General features: G+C 40.1%; 1 protein-coding gene across 1 annotated transcript in view; it reads right to left on the bottom strand.

Annotated features, from left to right (window-relative positions):
• GALNT5 (polypeptide N-acetylgalactosaminyltransferase 5) overlaps positions 1 to 19,422 on the bottom strand; it is a 49,214-nt gene extending 29,792 nt beyond the window's left edge. The window contains exon 1 of the mRNA XM_032286443.1: positions 17,424 to 19,422. Within this exon, the coding sequence (XP_032142334.1) occupies positions 17,424 to 18,877 (1,454 nt within the window). The 5' untranslated portion in view covers positions 18,878 to 19,422. The remainder of the gene's footprint in view (positions 1 to 17,423) is intronic.
• Between the last annotated feature and the right edge of the window lie 3,087 nt (positions 19,423 to 22,509).

Genomic DNA, 22,509 nt, shown 5'->3' with positions numbered 1-22,509 from the left:
AGACAGGATATATAAGTAAATGTGAACAAACAATGTTTTCACTTCACTGCTGGTTTTTCTGTAGGAGAATGGGTTTTGGAATTAGATATATATGTGCTCAAATATAAGTTTTTCTAATTATTTAGTTGGAACAGTTTTACTACTTTGATCGTCAATTTGCCAACTACAAAACAGAAATTAAACATCTACCTGTAAGATTACATTTAAATATTGTATAAAACTCATCTAATATATATCTGACACATAGCAAGTACTGAAGAAATGGTAGGCAAATCCAGTTATGCTCCCTAATTTCAATGGCTTCCTAAATGGTTATCATAATAATTGACAAAGCCTTAGAAAAACATAAATATCCAATCCTCAGCCCCAGAAAATCAATTTACAAGGTTTGCAGAGGGCCTGAGAATCCATTTCTTAAAAAACAAACAAATAAAACAAAACACAAAGAAACCAACCAACGAACGAAAGAATGACTCATAAATCATTGATTGGTGAATTTAAGAACTTGAGCTCTAAGTTAATTTATTCTTATTATTTGAGGCTAATATTAAAAAAATAAATTGAGGGCTGATAGGAGCATGTCCTAAATGTTCAAGTGACATAGAATTAAAATAGCATATTTTGATTAGGTATCTTGATGTAGTGGTTAGGTATCTAATGCTAACGTAAACAGCAGACTGTATAAACTTACATTAGTCTACACAAAGGACCCATGCATTGGCATTTCTGAATAATATGATAAGATGTTCCTGTCTTCACTTAAGAGCTTTATCAGTTTCCTTTGGCTGCCATAACAAATTCCTGAAAATTCTGCTTAACAGTTTCTTCCTCAATTTATCTCTTTTCTCTCACATTTTTACTCTAAACAGAAAGAAGATACCAGGCCGCACCCTCAACATTTTGCTTGGTACTCTCCTCAGCTAAACATTCGAGTTCATCATTGGCAAGGCCTGCTAATTTCCACCTGACTCTAGGATACAATTAAGCCAAGCTTGCTGCCACTATGTAACATGGGTCATCTTTCCTCCATTTCTCAGTCATGCGCTTTGTATTTCCTTCTGAACCTACACCGGAAGTACTTACAATGCTCATGTTTTTGCCAACATCTGCTCAAAACAGCGTATGTATTTTCAAAGAGGATTGATACAAGCTTTCTCCACTGTGCCCTCACTTCCTTCTGATCCCTCACCGACAGCATCCTTGATATCCCTATTTCTACCAATAGCGTCTTCAGGACATTCTAAGCTTTTTCTATGATGCTTCTCAGAATTTGTCCAGCCTCTACCCAGTAGCTAATTCCTTGGTGTATTAGGCCATTTTTATGTTGCTAAAAAGAAATCCACCTGGCTGTGTGCCTGTAATCCCAGCACTTTGGGAGGACAAAGTGGGTGGATCACCTGAGGTCAGGAGTTCAAGACCTGCCTGATCAACATGATGAAACTCTATCTCTACTAAAAATACAAAAATTAGCTGGGTGTGGTGGCAGGCACGTATAATCCCAGGTACTTGGGAGGCTGAAGCAGGTAGAATCACTTGAACTTGGAGGTGGAGGTTGTAGTGAGCAGAGATTGCCCCACTGCATTCCAGCCTGGATAACAGAGTGAGACTCCATCTCAAAAACGAAATAAAGAAAGAGAGAGAGAGAGAGAAAGAAAGAAAGAAAGAAAGAAAGAAAGAAAGAAATTCTTGAGACTGGCTAATTTATAAAGAAAAGAGATTTAATTGGCTCCCGGTTCTTCAGGCTGCACAGGAAGCATGGCACTGGTATCTGCTCAGCTCCTGAGAGGCCTCAGGGAGCTTTTACCCATGGCAGAAGACACAGTGAGATCAGGCATGTCACGTGACAGAGCACGCAAGAGAGACAATAAGGTGAGGTCCCAGACCTCTTTAAACAACAAATTTTAGGTGAATCAAATACTTGGTTTTAGAACAGAATTCAAAAACCAAGATGTCAGCAGGGCCTCCCTCCCTCCAGAGGCTCCAGTGGAGATTCTGTTCCTTGCCTCTTCCAGCTTCTGCTGGCAATCCTTGCTTGTTGAGCCACTCGAATCTCTCTCTCTGCCTTCATGTCACTTACGCAAACTTACTGAGGGAGACCTCACTCATCACCAAGGGGATGACACTAATTTGTTCATTAAGGAACTGCCTCCGTGTTCCAATATCTCCCACCAAGTCTCACCTCCAACATTGGAGGTCACATTTTAACATGAGATTTGAAGGGGACAAACATCCATACCATATCACTTGGCTATTCCTTTGATGATACTTTCGTATTTTTAGGTATTTGTTATAGCAGCACCTCACTTCCTGATACCAAAATCTATATTAATTTCTTCTGACTGCCATGACAAATCACCACAAACTTGGTAACATATTCTGTCACATTTCTGGGGGCCAGAATTCTAAAACCAAGATGTCAACAGGGCCTCCCTCCCTCCAGAGGCTCCAGCAGAGATTCTGTTCCTTGCCCCTTACAGCTTCTGCTGGCAATCCTTGCTTGTTGCAACCCTTGAATCTCTCTCTCTCTCTCTATGTTAACATCACTTTCTCCTCTGTGTCTCTCTGGGTGAAAACTCTGCCTGGCTTTGTTTTATACAGATACATGAGATTTAGGGCATTTGGGGCCTATCTGGGTAATTCAGGGTAAATGTCTCCTCTCAAGATCCTTCATCACATCTTTTCCTCAGAAGGTAATATTCACTCTTTTGTCAGGTTAGGTAATAGTCACAGGTTCTGAGAATTAGGAAGTAAATATAGTTTTGGAGGACCATGTCTTTTTGCCTGCCACAAGATCTTAATGAGTTAAAGGAAGAAATATGCTGTTTTTGTGAAAAAAATTTAAAATGGCTTCCCTACCCCTCAACAAAAGGTAGTCTTATTTTGAATTTATGGAATTTTAGTCATATTGTTTTTTCCCCTATATTTGAAGCTTCTTTGAAGTTTTAGGAATTTGCACGTTGAAGTCCATGAAAGTGTTAATTGGTGATACCAAATTATGAACTATAATATTGAAGGTCAATTTTAGAAAAGAAAGATTATTAGAAAAAAGAAGAAAGAATATACATTGAGGGATTTCCAAGAAGCGCATAAAAATCAGTTTATTTGGTTGCATAATTACCAACAATTCCAACAATTAAAGGACAGTTTTGGAACTGGACAAACTTTAAACTCTGAAATGTTTTTCATAAGGCAAAACAGGAAACATCTCCAAAATAAGACTTTAATTCTCGGAATCTCTTGTGGCAAACATTAAAGACCAGAGTGATGAGACCGAAGTTTCCCAGTGAGGGAATGGGAGGGACGAGAGTACAATGAACTACGAAGTAAAAGGTAATGAGACACCATTTCATACCGGTCGGCATGGCAATTATTAAAAAGTCAAAAATCAACAGATGCTGGCAAGGCTGTGGAGACAAGAGAATGCTTATACATTTCCATACTGTTGGTAGGAATGTAGTTCCTACCAATTAGTTTAGCCACTGTAGAAGGCAGTTTGGAGATATCTCAAAGAACTTAACACAGAACTACCATTTGAGCAAGCACTCTAATTACTCGGTATATATCCAAATGAAAATAAATCACTCTATCAAAATGATTCAGGACTACTCAAAATAGCAAAGACATGTAATCAACCTATGTGTCCCTGAATGGTGAATTGGATAAAGAAATTGTGATACATATATACCATGGAATCCTATGAAGCCAAAAAAAAATGAATAAAATCATGTCAATAAAATATGTATATATATAAAAAAAGAAAGAGGAGTATAAAACTTTCCAAAATGTCTTAATTAAAGCTCAATAGACAAACTCAGAGGGCAGATATGGAGGAATTAGAAGAGCATAATTCAGTCAACCTCAAGGAGAATGAATACTTTGGCTTCAAAGAAGCCAACTCAAAAAAATCTACCTGATTTCCGAGAACAAGGTGCCCATCCACTGTCTGTGCTGGGCAAATCTGTGTGATTTAGAAGGACAGAGTTTGGGTCGGGGTGGAGGGTTAATTGATGACGCCTTTATCAAGTCTGAACAAAATGAAACAAACAAAGAAAATCAGTCAATCAGGGCAAAACAGAAGCTTTTCAAGTGGAGTCTGCAATCTGTTTTGGAGACTGACTTTGTCATTAGGATGTTACACAATGTGGTGACATAACCAATTTTTTCCTCTCCAGCTGTTTGTTATTGTTTATACGCCACCTTTGTGTTAGATATAAAATTACCTGACAAGGTAAGATGAAATTATGTTATCTTCCTAATAAACGTATAATAGCCAAACAAAAACAAAAACAAACAAACAAACAAAACATGTCCTTAGCAGCAACATGAATGCAGCTGGAGGACATTATCCTTAGCAAATTAACACAGGACCACATGTTCTCACTCATAAGTGGGAACTAAGCACTGGGTAATCCTGGACATAAAGATGGCAACAGTAGACACTGGGGACTACTAGAGAAAGTAAGGAAGTGGGGGAAGTGTTGAAAAATTAACTATCGGGTGCTATGCTCAGTACCTGGGTGACAGGATCATTTGTATCCTAAACCTCAGCAGCATGCAATATATGCATGTAACAAACCTGCACATGTACCTCCAAATCTAAAATGTTGAAATTATTTTAAAAAAGAAGTGAAAAGTAAATAAGAAAAAAGAAAAGGATAGTATCCTGCAGACAATTTTGGGAGAAAACCTAGAAAAGAAAGAAATATAAGAGTAGATAGGTGGGATACAAGGAAAATTTGTTATCTGTGTTCTCTCTTCCTCTCCTGAGTAGAAATGGAGACAATCATATTTATGAGCATCAGAGAAGGTACAGATGGAGTGGAGAGTTGAAAAAAAAAATCAGTGATTGATAGGATTATCGATGAAGCAAGGTCTCCTTATGCTAAGCTACCTTACGGTGGCAGTTGACACAATTGACAAGTCTAGCTTCCTTCAGCCACTCTCCATTTTTAAAATTTTTGTCCCGTGAGACACTACACTCTCCTAGTTTTCACCCATCACTCACTGGCTATTCACCTTCAGTTTTTGTCTCTTCTTTCCTCTCCTCTTAAGAAACACAAAATTCTCAAAGCTGGGTCTAGGGCTTTGTTTTCTTCTGTGTATGGTATGATTGTACGAGCCCTTCCATGCCCACAGTTTTAAGTGTGATAATATCTTCCTGGTTTCTATCCAGGTCAGATTTCTCATCTGAATTCTGGACTTACATTATATCCAAACAACTTCTGAACATCTCTGCATGTCTCACAGGCATCTTATTCCTAATGTGTCTGAAACAGGAACCTTGACTTCACCCCACTCAACCCAGCCAGCTCCTGTGCGTTTCCAATAATAATGGCATCACCACCCACTTTGCTGCAGAAATACGGATGCTCTTCTAGACTTCGCCCTCTTCCTGACCATAAATACAACCAATCCATCAACTTCTATCCTGTGTATTGCCAACAGACATCTCAACTCTAACATCTTTATACCTCCACAGTTGCTTCCCCTAGCTCTTGAGCATCCACCCTCTTGCTCCAGGATTATTGCTGGAGTCTCCTAATGGGAGACTCCATGTTTGCCACATCACCACCACTCTTCCTGTTTAAAATGCTTCAGTCAATTTCTATGGGACAAAGTGAAAAGGAAAAAAATCCAAATTCTTTAGTTTATAGGACCCCTGCTCACCTTTCCAACTACCTGCCATTCCATACTCAACCTTGGCCTTCTTTCAGTTCCTTGAAGAATGCTCCAGCTTTTGTTATTGCTTAATGTCTAGTATTTTTGCTACCATTCCCGTGTCTTCATGGCTGGCTGCTTCTGTTCATTGAGGTCCTAGTTTAAATATTCCCTTCGCAGAGATGGATTCTCTGACTACCCTTTCAAAATTTAGCCATTCTTTTATTATTCCCCTATTGTGGTCACCTGTGTTTCTGTCATAGAATTTTATCAATTTTATTTCCTTATCTTCGGCATCTAAAATTTTCTGAGGCCAGGACAAATCTGCCTTGCTTATTACAGTGCCACAAACTTCCAGCATAGTTATGTATAATAAATAATTGCTAAGTATGTATTGACTGCATGGGTGGAGGGATGGAGATGAGACAGAGCCTAAATTTAAAGCTTAAATAAAGAGATATTTCCCTTTGAGGTAGAAAGTACAAAGAGGTCGTAACATATACAGTTACATTTATGCACATGGGATGAGATGTTGAAAATATTCGTAGCTCATAGTGGAGGAAAGGTTATCTGTTGATGTATTAGGCTAGAGGACTTCAGGAGAATGGAGAATATTTTGGACAGATACTACGGGCAATGGGAGAGAGTGCTAGCCAGTTATCTTGGATTTCAGGGGGGCAGTGGGTGCTTTCCTGAAACTGGAGATGCCAAAATTTTATGAAACTTCAATATCTGATTTGCTCCAGCAGTGCCTGCCAGCCTGAGTGTAAGAGGAGATAAAGCAAATTGCTGGATTAACATGAGTTTAAGAAACATCAGAGCAGATGAGGTAGAAACAGAATGGGTAGTGGTGAGGGGACTGGTGTAAGGTGGTTGAATGTTCCAGCATGGGCTCTGGGTCGCAGAAAGAAGGAATAAAGTTAAGAGGAGTTTAATAGCCTGAGTCAAAGGAGGGGGGGTGTAGAGAAAAAAATGATAGCTACTGCCTATGACTTCCTCATCTGTAATTTTATAATATAAATTAATGAGAAATGCACATTTCACACTTAATTTTTTTAGCAGTATTTGGTGCTGAAAAAAATCAAATCAGTTCTAAAAAGAAAGGATCAATTGCACAAATTCTGCAAAAAACAATAAACCTGAAAGTTGCTTTATGGTTAAAATTTGATTGGCTTTAGAAATATCCAGAGACAAAGGGAATCGTCTCAGAAAGAGTTAACTAAGTTAGGCTCACACAAATGACTCTTCTATATTTTAAATTAGTAGAGTTTTTGTTTTTTTTTAGAAGGAAGTTCTAAAAAGTGCTAGACAGTCTGAAATTGGAGGTAAGAAAAATTCACAGAAATTTGAGAGATTTGGGGAAGGGACCTTTAATCACCAAATAGCTAATTCTCCATTTCCCCAATTGTGTCATGGTGCCTTAGTACCCTATGTGGGTAGATCCACAAGGATTCCGCTAGATGCTAATACCCCAGAAAATAAGTAGTACCTTTCTAGTTATTGACAAATATATAGCTTAGATGAATTAAAAAAGTTACAATGAAGAGGCTGGGCAAGGTGGCTCACACCTATAATCCCAGCACTTTGGGAGGAAGAGGCAGGCTGATCACAAGGTCGGGGCTTCAAGACCAGCCTGGCCAATATGGTGAAACCCTGTCTCTACTAAAAATACAAAAATTAGCTTGGCATGGTGGCAGGCACCTGTAGTCCCAGCTACTTGGGAGGCTGAGGCAGGAAAATTGCTTGAACCCATGAAGTGGAGGTTGCAGTGAACCGAGATCATGCTACTGCACTCCAGCCTGGGTGACAGAGAGAGAATTACAATGAAGAATATTCTGTGGAGATTATATGGTACAGATCATATTAGTGCCTGGTAACAGCAATATTACAGGATGGGAAACAGGGATCCAGGAAGAGATGCCAGAGATTACCTACACAAAGTTTCAGGGCATGCCTTGGTTTGGGGTGACTGACATGTCAGGGCACTCTCATATTTACAGAGGCCTGTTCTCCTGCATTACTAAACAGATTAAACATGTTTCTGGGTATCTAGAAAAACTAGTGTGCTTGCTTTGTTCAAAGGAACAGTGGGTCACCCCAGAAAAGCTTTCAGCGTTTCAAACTCTCATACCAGTCTTCATACTGGAAGAAAAGTTACTTGCTAATGTAATAGGGTAGAAGCTTAAGGAGAATGGAGAATATTCTGGACAGAACATATATCATCTAGTTTTCATAGGTTGTAAAAACTATTTCAAGTTATCCTGCACCAACCTAATTCAAGCAAATTTCCTTTATTCCAATTTTTCCTTGATTTCTGCCTATATCGTGGGAGGAGGAGTTGCTGCAAAGTCTTATTTGAATGCCAGATATTTCTAGGTTTGTAAACTTTTCTTGAGGCTAAGAAATCGCATTTACATTCTATATGCCTATTTATTACACAAATTAGGTATTTAGAGTCTACTGGTCCCAGGCTATACTTAAAAATTAATCCAATCTGTTTTGTGGAGGGAATCAAGGCTTAGATTACTGTAGTCAATCCAAGTTCCACAAACAAATGGGGCCTCTACTGTGCAGAGTTTCACTATCCTGCACTTAGCTGATATACTACTGTGGAAGGCAGAAAGACCTTGGACTTGAGAAAGATGACTAGCACTAAGTTTTTAGTTCATTCTAGTATTTGTTGGCCTTCTGACCATGGGCGAGTCACTTAGGACCCCAGAACCTTCGTTTCCTCACTCTTACAATGAATATTACAATGCCTTCCTCACAGAATGGTGGTGAAGATTTGATGAGATAATGGATGTAAAAATACTTTGTAAGCTTCATGCTGAAAAAGTCACATGAGAACCTATAATTACCCACAATGCAAATACACCCATTTTGATGGAGCACACTGCCCTTTTCTGAGGCAGTCCTTTAATCTGAATCTATCAAGTGCTCAATCATTTATCAAGAAGCCCAGAAAGTGATGCATCCCGCCCTCCTGACTTCTATGTGCTGAATGCTGAACCACTAACTTGATTTGAAAGTAGGCTATCAAATAGAGAAGGTTTTAAATCAGAAGATTGAGGGAATGATAACATTCTCTCATTTCTATGAATTTTTCATTTTATTCCAAGACAGTCAAGATGTACTATGTGGGTCAGGTCTCAGGCTTCACAGGTTTGAACAGAAGGTCAAGGAGAATATTTTCATAACTTCTATTTGCAATTCAACTACTGCCTTGTTGCGAGCCTTCAGGGGCCGTCATTCCCGAAGCACTGGTATCTCAGGAACATCAGGAGGAGAATTGAGCACACAGCTGAAGAACTCTGCCTGGAATTTTATTCTTTTCTCCTAGACCTTAAAATTGTTGGGGTCGCTTTCCCTCTCACTGATAAGAAGGTACGGCGATATAAAAATTGTACTTTCATGTCTTGTTCTTTCTAGAGCAGACTATCCGTGACATTCAGTCAGAATCACCTGGCTACCGATTCAGAAAATTTAAGTCACACTCGTCAATTCTACTCCAAAGTCCTTAGCCAGCTGCCACTGTGGTTGCCTTGGTAAATGTAGATTCATCAAAGTGACAGGACCCAGACTTAGAAATATAAGCCACCGGTATCAACATTCACCACTTCGATAATAGTCTATTTTGAGCAGGAAGCTGTCACAGTGAAATTGGGATGGCAGGGAGAAGAGGAGGAGGTGGTGGGATATGGCAGAAATAATGCTAGGTGGGGATGCTCTGTCTCTCCTGCTGTGTATGACCTTGGGCAAGTTATTTTTCACCTGGAACCTTATCTGTAACATAAAGGACTGGGTTAGATTGCTTTCAAATCTTCACCTAGTATTAACATTCTGTGGTTTTCTATGCAACTTTAACTGCATTTGCCTGTAAGTGCTTTCCTTTGGGTCATAAGACCCCTGAGAAAAGGCAAATTAATGGTTATTTCTATGGTTTTAAATCCTTTGATGGTTTCTCACTGGCCCTTAGAAGAACCTGAACAAGGTCCTGAGTGATCTGGACTCTACTTACATCTATGACCTCATTTACATCCTCATTGCTCTCCTGTAACCCATGTTGGAGTTCCTTCAGTTTCTCAATGAATCATTCTTTTTACTGCTTTCCCCATTTCCCTGACTCTGTACTCTTTCAGGTTACAGCTCAAACATTTCTGTTCCCTCTCAGACCAAGTTTAGCCTTTTATCTCTCTTTCCCCAGTAGTCCCCTGTGTTTCTGCATCACATTTTGCTGTACATGCCTTGAAGTCAACGACCATGCTCTTATGCCATAGTGCATAGTAGCAGCCCAGGGAGATTTGTTCACTGTAGGGCTATGGTTATGTCCCAGTTGTAAAGAATCACCTTTGCTTAATGCTGTAAAGGAAATGGTTTCCTGTAATTTTTTTCTCTGACTAGGTACATGTCATGCAAACTTAATTCTCCTCATGCACCTCTTACCCATGTATAAGGAAGAGAGGTGTTTTAATTTCTGCCAAAGTCATATGACTACAAGGAAACAAAGGAAGGAGGAGCTGTCCCGTGTGGAAAGAACAGTAGAATTAAAAATTGGGATTAGCTTGCTTGACAGTGGATAAATCATTTGTTCTTTTACAGCCTCACTTTTTTTCAACTGTAAAATATATGAGAGCTAATATCTCATCGTGTTATTGTGAGGATTGCTTGGAATACAAACACACACACACATACACACATAAGTGTACATGCATACATGTATGCATACCCAAACATCACTGACTAGAACAAAACTAAGCACTTTTTTTAAATGTGTGAAGCTGAGCAAGGGAGGGATTCCCCTTTATGCAGAGGGCCTTGGCAAGCCAAGGAGAGGTGCAGGTGATGATGATCCCTACATGGGGAGAGTGGCGGGGGTAGAGAGACAGCCAGTCTGGTGCAGTGGAATTATTAGTGAGAAAGAATCAGAAAACTAAAGGTCGGGTCCCAACATTGGCACTTGTGAGCTGTGATCCCTTGGGCAAGTTACTTTACCATGTGCTCTGTTTTTCCCCTGCATCTGTTAATAAAGAGATGTAACACTTTACTAATCTAGCATGGCCACAAGGATCGGATGAGATAATGTTCATGAAGGATGAAAGGTCTCAACTGCCTAGCATGGTGCACTGCTCCTGATTGATAGGCAGTGAGAAAGTATCACATGCAATGAAATGAACTGCCGCTGTCTGAAATATCCACTATTATCTGAAACCCAGTTTCCTCTGTAAGTCTCAGTTTTTCTTTTCTTTTCTTTCTTTTATTTATTTTTTTTTTGAGAAAGGTTCTCACCCTGTCACCTAGGCTGGAGTGCAGTGGTACAATCTTTGCTCACTGCAGCCTCTGCCTTCTGGGTGCAAGCAATTCTACTGCCTCAGCCTCCCAAGTAGCTGGGACTATAAGTGCATGCCACCATGCCCAACTAATTTTGTATTTTTAGTAGAGATGGGGTTCCACCATGTTGGCCAGGATGGTCTCAATTACCTGACCTCATGATCCGCACACCTAGGCCTCCCAAAGTGCTGGGATTACAGGCTTGAGCCACCACACCCAGCCAAATCTCAGTTTTTCTATAGGTAAAGCTGGGATGATGGTAGTATCTACCTTCGGGAATTGTTTTAAGGATTAAAACAATTGAGAAGGCAAGTAGTGAAGGCCTCTGTAAGCACTGTTTCTTCCTATTGCTGCTTCTCACACGTGTCCACATTATCAACATTTTAGAAGCAAGGCCAACTGAGAAGCTACTTGGGTTTGGAATAATATAGCTGTTTTTCCAGGAGACTTTAAAAAGCTCCTTTCATTTAGAAAGCAAACAGTAAAATACAGCTTCTGAATATTGCTATTTTCCCTGAATTTTCTGAACCTTGAGCAAAAGAAGTTGTTTCTCTCTTCAGAGGCTCTGTCCTGATTGGATCAGCTAGAAAAGCCCAACAGGAAGTTATTTTCGGGGCAAAGAGTACCAGGGCAATATTACAGCAACAGTTTGATACATTATGCTGATGGTTAAATTGGGCCTTGGGTTCGGTGTGTGAAAAAGTATACTTCTTTCAAATGCCTGCATTTACTAACTGCTCTCTCCCAGGGGTGTTTCTAGGTCTTTCACAGTATTTAGGAGGAAAAGTCAAGAATTTGCTTTAACATTTCTCAGTTTTGTATTAATTAGGGACTGTTTAGCTGTTTTCTTCTCTTTGAACTAGTAGCAAAATTGTGCTTTACATTCTTCTCCTCTGATATTTGTTGTCTTTGTTATTCTTTTTGTTATGAAAACAGTGGGATAAATACAAGTATTCAAAGGCCCAGTCATCGTCCTTTAGCCATATTTAACCTTTAGTATGTTGCAGTCTAGTCTGAACTCTTTTAACAAATTTTCCTTTTCATCTCAGAGTTCTCCTACATGACTTTTGAGTGAAATAGCACGCTGGGCCCTAACATACACACACATATAGGCTCACAAGTTCACGCACGTGCACACACAAATGAACACATACACACTATTCAAAAGGCACCACTGCATTGCTTTCACTCATAGAGGTAAAAGCAGGAAGTAAATCCTTTCGAATTTTTCTTGTGAGGGGTTCTTTTTTCTGCCTCCAATTAGTTTCCCGAGGAGATCTCACAGCTCCTCCAATCAATTTTAATTAATATTCTCCAATTACTATTAGTCACAAAGCCATGTCCATTTCATCAATTAAGATTTGTGTCTCATGTAAAAATTAAAAATTTGTATTTAACTTTAAAGTCTCTTTTTTTCTGTCGGCCTGATAAACTTTTAGAAGCTCAAAGTTTGAAGGATTCCTGGTCAATTTATTTTCTGTCTTCTTTCTCCTCCCTCTCCTCCTCTTCCTCTTCCAATAACTCATTAGTTATAGCTTTTGACCCTACTAGGATCAAAATTAAGGTCCCAGAAAGTTTTCCTTTCCCCCCAGTAATTTAGATTGGTTTGTGGCAAATGCATGGTGCTATCTTTTGCTTTTCAAATGTGCCAGAAAAAACTTTCTTTAGCTGTGTAGGAAGGAATCAAATTATTGGTTGACAGTCCTGGCTCTGGCCTAAGAGAATAAAGACCCATTTTAATTGCTTTATTGAGGGGCTTGCCAGAGTTTTGTAGGGAAAGCAAAGCATAAAATTAAGCAATTGAGTAGCATTACAAGGACACAGCAGTGGTAGACAACCACTCCAGAATTCTTATTGTACTTTAAAAACTGAATGCTGGCAGCAAAAATTCCTTTGAGTCATTTTTCTCTAAATTCAGATTCAGGAAGTACACTCTTAAAATAAGTTCATTTTTGGAGTTCCATCTTAACTATAGCTTCAGGCCAAAAGACAGACTTCTCCAAGTAGAATTGCCCTGCATTTCACATAGGACCACATTTTAGCAAAACCTCTGTGTGTGTGTGTGTGTGTGTGTGTGTGTGTGTGTGTGTGTATGTTGATTGTTGCTGACAGAAACAAGGTTCAGTAATTAGGAGCAAGAACTACCAGGATTAGCTTTTAATTTTAAAAAGATTAAATATGGAACTTTAAAATAACTGTCATAAAAGCATTTTATTTCAAGCAGATTTCGTAGGCAAAATTTCTAGGCAACAATTAAGTTGTATTTTACATACTGACATAAAACATTCTTGTAAATAAAATAGGCTTTCCTCTCTTGAAAGCCAAAACATTAAAATTAAGAACCAAAACAACAAAAATATGAAATAAGTAATAAGCACAAATTAGTGAATACATCATAGCGTTGAATATGATGTATTTACTTTAAATCAGATTTTAATGTATTCCAAATATTCAAAATGAAAAATGAAGAAGTCATTATTGATTTATAAATAGACTTGTTGCAGGTTTCATTTGAATTGCTATCTTTTGATTATTCTTAATGTACTATCAATTTTCAAAAATCATTCAGAGAAACATGCCTTTTGAATTCATACTGTGTAAACCAGTTGCTTTTGAATGCATAGCACTGTGATCAGTGCTAAAGGAGTACAAAATAAAGCTAAAGATAGAGTTTCCTTCAGAAGCTTATAATTTCACTAAGAAGACAAAACAGACATTCAAGGATCCAGTTAACGAAGAGCACACGATAAAGAGTGTTTCCGCAGCTAGAAGGCCTGTGTACACTAAGGGTCATTGGGATTTAGAGGTCACACCTACCTCATGGTCCAGCTGGAGGGAAGCCACAGTTGGATTTTGAGCAATGTTGGATTAGAATGTGTGCAAGAGAATGGGGAGGATGGAGAGAGACTACGGGAAGGGACCAGTGAATGAAAATGTCAATGATGGTTACAACCATAATGAGTAGAGAAGAGCAGAGACTAGCTTTTCTTATGCTGAAGGCCCAGCTTGGAGAAAATGTCACATGCAGGGTGCTATTGCTATTCCACAAAGGAGAGAAACCTGGGCAGACAGAAAAGGACCATGTGAGTAACCCTAAGAACAGAAAGGGGTGTGAAATTATATCTTAACATTTTAGAAATGGTCCTTTAGGACTCAGGAGAAGGAGGAAAGAGCAGATTTGGAAAAGAGAATCTGATTTTAGGACTAGAGTAAGAGAAGTTGTCCTAGAAATCCCTGCCTGTCTCCTCTACCTTTTTCTTGTTGTTTTCTGAGACAAGTTCTTATTCTGTCACCCAGGCTAGTGTGTACTGGCACAATTTTAGCTCACTGCAACCTCAACTTCTCAGGCTCAAGTTATCCTCCCACCTCAGCTTCCTGAGTGGCTGAGACTACAGGCATGCACCACCACTCTTGGGTAATTTTTAAATTTTTGGTAGTGATGAGGTCTTATTATATTGCCCATGCTGATCTCAAACTCCTGGGCTCAAGGGGTCCTCCAGCAGATGGCCTCCCGAAGTACTGAGATTACAGATGTGAGACACCATAGCTGTCCTCTACTTCTTAATGGTAGCCTCACCGTAGCACATCAGCTCATTCATCTGTAAGACGATGTTAACCACTACCTAGTTCTTCTCTTCGCTGGGGGAAGTTGAATTTAAATGAATATACCAAATCAGTGGGTTTTTTGTTCAATCTGTATTCAATGAGCAGTTGTGATATGCCAGTTATGTGTGACTTTGTCTATAACAGTGGATTTTGGGAAAATGAATAGGTCAGTAAGGAAGATATTCTCCAACACTCTTAAAATTTAAAGGTTGCAGAAGGATGCTACTCCAGCTAATTTTAAGCTAGCCCTCCTGTGTTTGTATAGTTGTTTCTCTGTCTCTCTCTCTCACACATACACACTCATTTTCCTTTTTTTTAAATTATACTTTAAGTTCTGAGGTGCAGACTGTGTAGGATTGCTACACAGGTATACACGTGCCATGGTGGTTTGCTGCATCCATCATTTTCTTATTCTATTTTATAACAATTTGCCCCTTATGCTGACTTTTAAAACTTGTTATCTTAAAAAATCTTATTGCGTGTGCTCCTGTAAGCAGCTACCTCAAACACTTTTTGAGCAAGGCTGAAAATAAATAAAGTCAAAGTAAAAAACAAAAAACAAAAACAAAAAAAACACTCCAACTCTTGCCAACCTGATGAATCAAACGTTTTTTGGTCGTATTTTCTTTAACCTTTATCTCTATGAATACATAATTTACACATTTTTATAGTCAGGGAGTTTGGGTAAAAGAACAAAAAATGATTTATCCTCTTTCAAAGAAAAGGGCTACAAAAGGATCAAAAAATACTTTGGAAGGCCCCAGGTCCAGGATCTTTGGTAGTGGACCCCTGAGTGGAGCGCAGCATCTGCCAGGCAGCTTGAGAACACACCTGTATTTAACCAAGGTGGGTTATGTGATAAGTGGGAGGAGGCCTGGCCACATGCTCTCTGACTCATCCTCTCAAGCACACGTGTCAGTTTTTCCTGCAGTTGGGACAACCTCCTTCAGAAGACAGAGCCTGACTATAACTTTCCTGGGCTGCAAGGCTCAACTTCTTCAGACAAAAGTATAGAAACTAAGAAGCCCTGGGAGCCGGTGAGCCTTCAGTGAGCCACACTGGTGATAAAATCATGATTACTTGCTTTGGACACCCCCACCCCGCCACGCACATGCTTTTCTCTGGTTTGGAACTGGAGTTTGCTTCTGTGCAGTGTCTGATTTCTCCCCAGACTCCCTAGCAGCCTGCCGGGTCAATAAGGGCATGTTAAAATGAAGCTGCTTTGACAGTTACTTTGTTTCCTTGCATTTTGTGTTCAAGGCTGGCATGCATAATCCCATGATACACAGGACTTTAGATTAGAGCTGGCCAACATAATTTTTAGGATCCTTTTTGAGGGGAGATTGGCAAGAGATGGAAGAGAGCACAGAATAGTTTTCAGCATGATTTTTAATCATTTCTCTACAAGGACTAGCTCTGTGACCACAGGCATTCTAGCTTCCCAGGGCCTCAGTTTCCTCATCTTTGAGTATGTCTGAGTTCTTCTGAAGGCTGTGATTATCACCAGGGTGATGAATGTGAATGGCACAGTGCTCGATCTAAGTAGTTCATGGCTGATAGCCATTTACTGATAGCTACAAGGTAGGGAACAACCTGGTTGTAGCCAACATCATAATGAAGAGACTCTTCTTACTAATATGGATAAAGTTTCCCTTGCACCTGCCTTCCTCCTAGTAACACTGACTAAAATGTAATGCTGACTGCCTAGATCACAAAGAAGAATTTTCTGCAGAAGCCAAACAGGGCCATTGTTTGCATGCCACATGTGCTAAGTCTCAATGTTGATATTCCCCCATCCAACTTCCTGGCAAATATTGTTCGACTCAGGGAACTGAGTTAAGAGATAGTCAACATACGGCTATAGAGTACCTTCACTTATCAGTGGGCCAAGAAAAAAATGCCAGGAACCCAATTATATTTGAATCAGATTAAATATCTACACTTTGATCCACCTCTGATGATAGAGTTATAGGAATTTAATTCTTGGAAGGACTGGTTCCTGAAGGCCCACTGGGCAGCTTTAGAACTGCATTACCTTGTGAAAGTGTTGTAACTTCTGAGCGCCCTCACCAGTGTGTTAATTTGAACCATAATTCCTGCCTCCTCCTTTCCAGGACTCACATGCAGTTCATCTGTATGTATGCAGGCTCTTTGTAAATAGTAAAACTCTTCAAACATAAATGTAAGTGATTATTATTATGCTTTTTATAACTCCTGTAGGTATTTGCTGGTCATGGACTGATTGACTTTTTCCAATATTATTATTCCTATGTAACTGATCTCTTGAAATGTCTACCATTTCCACCTATAAAGGACTTTAAATTTTAGGGGGTAAAGTCACTTCTCTTGCTATTCTGGTTATCATTACTCATGATTAGGCAGAATTCTGGCTAAGATACGATTCCAGGGAGATCTAAGAAGAGTCCTTCTGTGTGCTTCCTTCCCAAATATATTCCTGACAGACTTGCTAATAATGAAAAGTTCCAAAATTGAGAATTCACTTCATTGTCACTATTCTAATGGAATTACACTTTAAGCTCTACCATTCATATATACATTATTATGAACTAATCATTTTAATAGGTTTTCAGCAGAGGGAAGGAAATTGAACATGAGCTAATGGTGGGGACCAAAGTCTCAGAGAACGAGAACTCTGATTTGAGAATTTTTCTCTGTGTAGCTGGTGAAATGTTTGAATGATATCCAATGATTAATGTTTCCTTAATTCTCAAGGTGACCAAAAATCATGCAAAATTATCTAGCAATAAATCCTCTCTACATAAGATCCAAAGGACTTGGGGTTGAGGAAAGAGAAGAGAAATAGGTCTTACCCAGCAGGTCTTGTGTCTTCAATGGCTCTATCCACTGGGATCAAATCGCTAAGGTAGACATTGAAGTTTCCTTCTTTCCATCTTCTTTCTGCCTCCTTCTCCTTTCCATGGGGGACAACTACAGGGCGCCCAAACTGCCCTGGAGCTTTTGGGTCCCTTGGAGAAAGTGTCACATCAATTCTTAACACCTGGTGCATCCCATGGTCTTCAGGTAAAAGGGCTTTTATATAACTCTGGTTGTATTCTCTAGGGGGGGCCTTGGCAGTTATGTTGATTTTTTCTGGCTCTAGCCCCCCAGCTAAAGCATGGTTAGTTTGGGACAGTGGTAGTCTATGTGGAGCAAGTGAAGAGAAAGACATCTCACTTCTATTCCTGGAAATGTGTTTACCTTGGCTTTTACCCAGTACGTTAGGAAATATAATTTTGGTTTTAGAATTGGAGACCTCTTTGGGGTCTGTCTTTTGCTCTTCCTCTTTGGTTATAATCACAATGTGGCTTTCAGAGAAATTGAGTTTCTTTCCATGAGCCCCTCCAGCTCTGTCATTCTTTGACAAGCTTCCCAAAGGTGTCTCATTAATAGATTGCTTCCTTAAGCGATTTGAATTGACAATGAACTTAGAAAAAGGAAGACTCTTATTGACTTTGTGTTTACTTGCATTTAATTCTTTGCTCTGAGTCTCAGTTTTGTTTAAGGCTATGGCTTCCCCAGACTTCGGCACTGGTGTGCTGGCAGGGTGTGTCCTCTCTTTTGCTACTGCCTGTGATCGCTGCTTTGGTCTGTCAGTACTAAGACGGATGGTCACATTCAAGTCCCTTTCAGCTGCTAGTTTTGATATGCCACTGCTAGGGCTATGACTCTTCAGGGCCTCCTGTTTTAAACTGAGGGGTCCCATGTGTACTGATGTTGTAACTAATGGAGTTCCTTTTGCTGCTATGAGTGAGGTTTTTGGAGCCCCCTGAGCTGCTGTTTGCTTTGGTGTCCCCTGGTGAGAGGAGGTTTCAGGTTTGATTCCTCTCCTTTCTGTCTTCTGCTTGTTAGGAGTCATGGGGAGGGTCTGCAGATGTGCAGGATGCCACAATGGCACAACCTTGCCCCTTCCCAGGGCATTCTGCATTTTTCTTTCCCTCTGGGTTTGGTCCAGGTCAACCTCAGCCTTGAGCACACTCTCCTCAGTTTTTCTAAAGTTTTCCTTGCCCCATGCCCCTTTTCCATGTCCCCTTAGGGCAGGTTTCATCTCTTTTATGCTGCTGTAAAAAATTTTCACTTGGTCTGGCTGAACTCTGAATCCTAACCGCTCCCTCCTCACGATGTCTTCCTTGATGACCCGAGTGTTGATCTCGCTGAATGAGAGGCGGAGAGCTGCCATGTCAAAGAGCAGCCAGATGACAGAAGCTATGAAGATAAATGCCAAGACTCGCCCACTTCCTCGGAAAAACTTTCGGATCCTGTTCATGGTACAAAGGTTTCGCTTGGAGCCTGCCCTCCCTTAGCCTGCTTACCTTGAGTGGAGAGGGAGCTGAAGTAGTAGTAGCAGCAGCAGCAGAAGCAGCAGCAGAGTTGCCAGAAAGTGACCCCCTCCCCTGAACACAGCAGGAAGCAGCCGTCCAAGGGGAAAGCTCAGCTCCTACTGCTTGTCAGTCTCTGCCTGCGTGGCATTTCACAGCAGAGCATCTGTGCCTGCTTGGCTGGCCCTGGCTAAGTTCTGGTAAACACTGGCCTTAGGTCACTCCAGGAGCAGTTGATTCCAGCCACGAAGCAGTTCAACATATCACTTGTCTGGTCCCCAGGAGCCCATGTCCACCTTCCTACAAGCCCAAGAAAAGGTGGGGGCCAGATTGAGGCTGCTGTTTCTCTCCTCCCCGTTCTCCGTCTGCACGCTGTAACTCAACACCACTTCTCATAAGGAAAACATTTCAAGCCATTACCCAGAAAACTTTATTCAGCTCTCACCTTCCGTGTTATGTGAGAGTGTGTGTGTTTTAAGGGTAATTAAAAAGGAAAAAAAGCTATCTAACTTGGAGGGCATGTGTTCCTGGTTTGTAACCCCACCTACCCTACTCCTGCTCATTAACCCTGTTGTACCCAGGTGCCAATGCTCTGCCTGAGGAATTTATCACTGAAGTTAACGTTTCAGCTTTAAGGCATAACAGTTTAAAGAAGGGGCTCGGTATATCCTCCTCACTTCCAGAGATGTATATGTTTAGTTACTTAGAGCCTTCCTTCAGGAGGTTTCAGTGTATTTCTTTGTAAGCCAACTACTTTTTTTTTTTTTGTGAATCCATCTGTTTTTATTATTATATTCAATAAACATAAACTTAATTTGTCATATTGCTACAAAAAGCTTCTAAGCACTTTGTTATGGTCTGAATGTTTATGTCCACCCAAAATTCATATGTTGAAACCTAATCATGAATGTGATAGTATTAGGAGATAGGGCTTTTGAAGGTGATTTGATTATAAGGATAGAGCCCTCATGAATGAGATCCACACTATTAGAGACCCCACTGCCTTGCCACTCCACAAAGTGATGGTATAATGAGAAGGTGCCATCTATGAACCAGGAAATGGGCTTTCACCAGATTACGAATCTGCTGGTGCCTTGATTTCTGATTTCCCAGTCTCCGGAACTGTGAGAAACAAATTTCTTTTGCTTATCAGTCACTTAGCCTATGGTATTTTTCTACAATAGCATGAACAGAGTAAGACACACTCTCGGTTTCAGTACTTATCTCGTCACGAACCAGCAAGAAACAGTTTGAGGACCACACCAGGACTTGGACCAGATTTTGAGTGACACTGGTTGACTGGTAGGGTAGTGGCTTCCCCACAGGCTTTTCATTAGAACCACTTGAAACAAGATCCCCAAAACTCTGATCAATTGATGAGAAAGGAGGTGGAGATGACAGTGTATTAAAAATATAAATATTTTTAACAAAGCTTCCCAGGTCTTTCAAATGTGCAGTTAAAGTTGAGAAACACTGGTCTAGAAAAAAAGGTCTCAATGTTGTTATTATTATTTGGTTTTTGTAACACTGCCCATGGGACATTTAATTTTAGGTGTCTACTTGACTGGGCTAAGGAACACCCAGAGCACTGGTAAAGCATTATTTGTTGGTATGTCTGTGAGGGTGCTTACAGAAGAGACTGGCATTTGACTTAGTGCAGTGAGTGGGGAAGAGATGTCCTCACCCAATGTGGGTAGACATCGCTATTTGGTTGAGGGCCCAGATAGAAGAAAAAGGCAGAGGGAAGGTGGATTCTCTCTCTCTTAGTGAGCTGGGACATCTTTTTTCTGCCTTTGGACAAGAAATTTAGGTTCTCTGGCATTGGACTCTAGGGCTTGTACCAGTCTGCCCCCCAAACCCCCACATTTCCCCCTAGGTTCTCAGGCCTTTGGCCTTAGATTGAGACTGATCCTATTGGCTTCCCTGGTTCTCAGGCCTTTGGACTCAGAATGTGCCATGTTACTGGCTTTCCTGGTTCTCCAGCTTGCAGGTGGCCTAGCCTGAGGTTTCTCAGCCTCTATAACCACATGAGTCAATTCCTCTAATAAACTGCCTCTCATTTATCTATCTCTATGAATCCTATTGGTTCTGTTTCTCTGAAAAATCCTGGCTAATACAGTCTACAACTTGTGTGGCGTTCCCTTCCTGACAAATAAAGTGCAGTCTAATAAAAACTATGCATTCCCAGAACACCTAAATCAGAATATACACTTTGACACTGCCAGTTATAAAGACTGTCTATAGAGTTTAAGAAGCACTGCTCAGGACAACTCTTCTCCTCTCTGAGGAACTCTGAGTGATTTGTAGACAACACTGCTATTCATTTCTCTAGTGTGGGGAGGGTCTAGCTTCCATGCTTTGAGGTAAACTTAGGTTCCTAATGGCTTGGGAGGGGATGGAGATATTCCAATTCTTGATACTTACCCATTGCCTTTTACAGCATTTGGCCTTTGCATCACGGGAGGGAATGTAGATAAATGCAGCTATGGTAACATGTTTGCTGAGTCCCTGATTCTCCTCTCTGTTCAATGCCTGCTCACTTCAACTTGGAATATCCACATGGATGGCAGCATCTATGGTTCACTTATTTCCTGTGTGCATCCCTCTCTCAACTTATCCATCATTCTAATATCTATTGGGTATGTTCCACAAATCAGGCCATGTGTTGGGTGTTGAGGGACGCTAAGTAAAAGGACATAGTTCTTGTGCTTGAGAACCTCACAGTTTATTGATTGACACAGACAAGTAGGCATATGTTATATATTCCAATATGTAATAAGTAATATGGGAGAAATAATATCCTGGATTCTGTGGGGACAGAGCTTAGTTTTAGGAGGCATAGATGATTTTTGGATAAGCTATTCTTAGACTTGAAAAATGAATAAGAAAATAATTACCTTTGCCCATATTGTAGTCTGAGAAAATCAGTATTAGTTAGATGGTGAAAGGCAGATAAATTAGCAAAAGCATGGAAATGAAGAGACAGCATAGTACCTCAGGAGAGTCCCAAGTTTTTGAGAACTAGCATGACTGGAAACACAGGCTGTAGTGTTTTTCTGCATACATGTATATTTGTGTGTGTGTGTGTGTGTATATATGTGTGTGTATATATGTGTGTATGTATATATATGTGTGTGTATATATGTGTGTATATATATATATGTGTGTGTGTATATATGTGTGTGTATATATATGTGTGTGTGTATGTGTACATATATATATATATATATATATATATATATATGTCTCAAGCAGTTTGCAAGTTCTTTCCATTGACTGTATCACTCAATCCTCACAAGAATCTAATGGGAAGGAGAAAATTACAATTTGTAGTCAGCAAATGAAACCCTAGAGAGGTAAAGCAACAGTAGAGATTGGAGGAGTTGGGTCTCGAATATATGACTGTATGATACCGTAGTCCCTGTGCTTAAATATCACACAGTACTGCTTCTCTAGCTGTATGACCTTGCAGGCTAGATAATTTTCTGTGGCTACTGAGCAATTAAAAAAGCCCTGTGCTTTGCAGGTTAATGTGAGAATATTTAAAAATGGCTTAAGTTATTGTTATATTGAAGTTACT

Source organism: Sapajus apella, unplaced genomic scaffold (assembly GCF_009761245.1).
Source record: "Sapajus apella isolate SASKATOON/1434 unplaced genomic scaffold, GSC_monkey_1.0 scaffold18, whole genome shotgun sequence".
Taxonomy (NCBI): Eukaryota; Metazoa; Chordata; class Mammalia; order Primates; family Cebidae; genus Sapajus; species Sapajus apella.
Note: the sequence above shows the minus strand (reverse complement) of the source record. Positions and strands in the feature narration are given on the sequence as shown.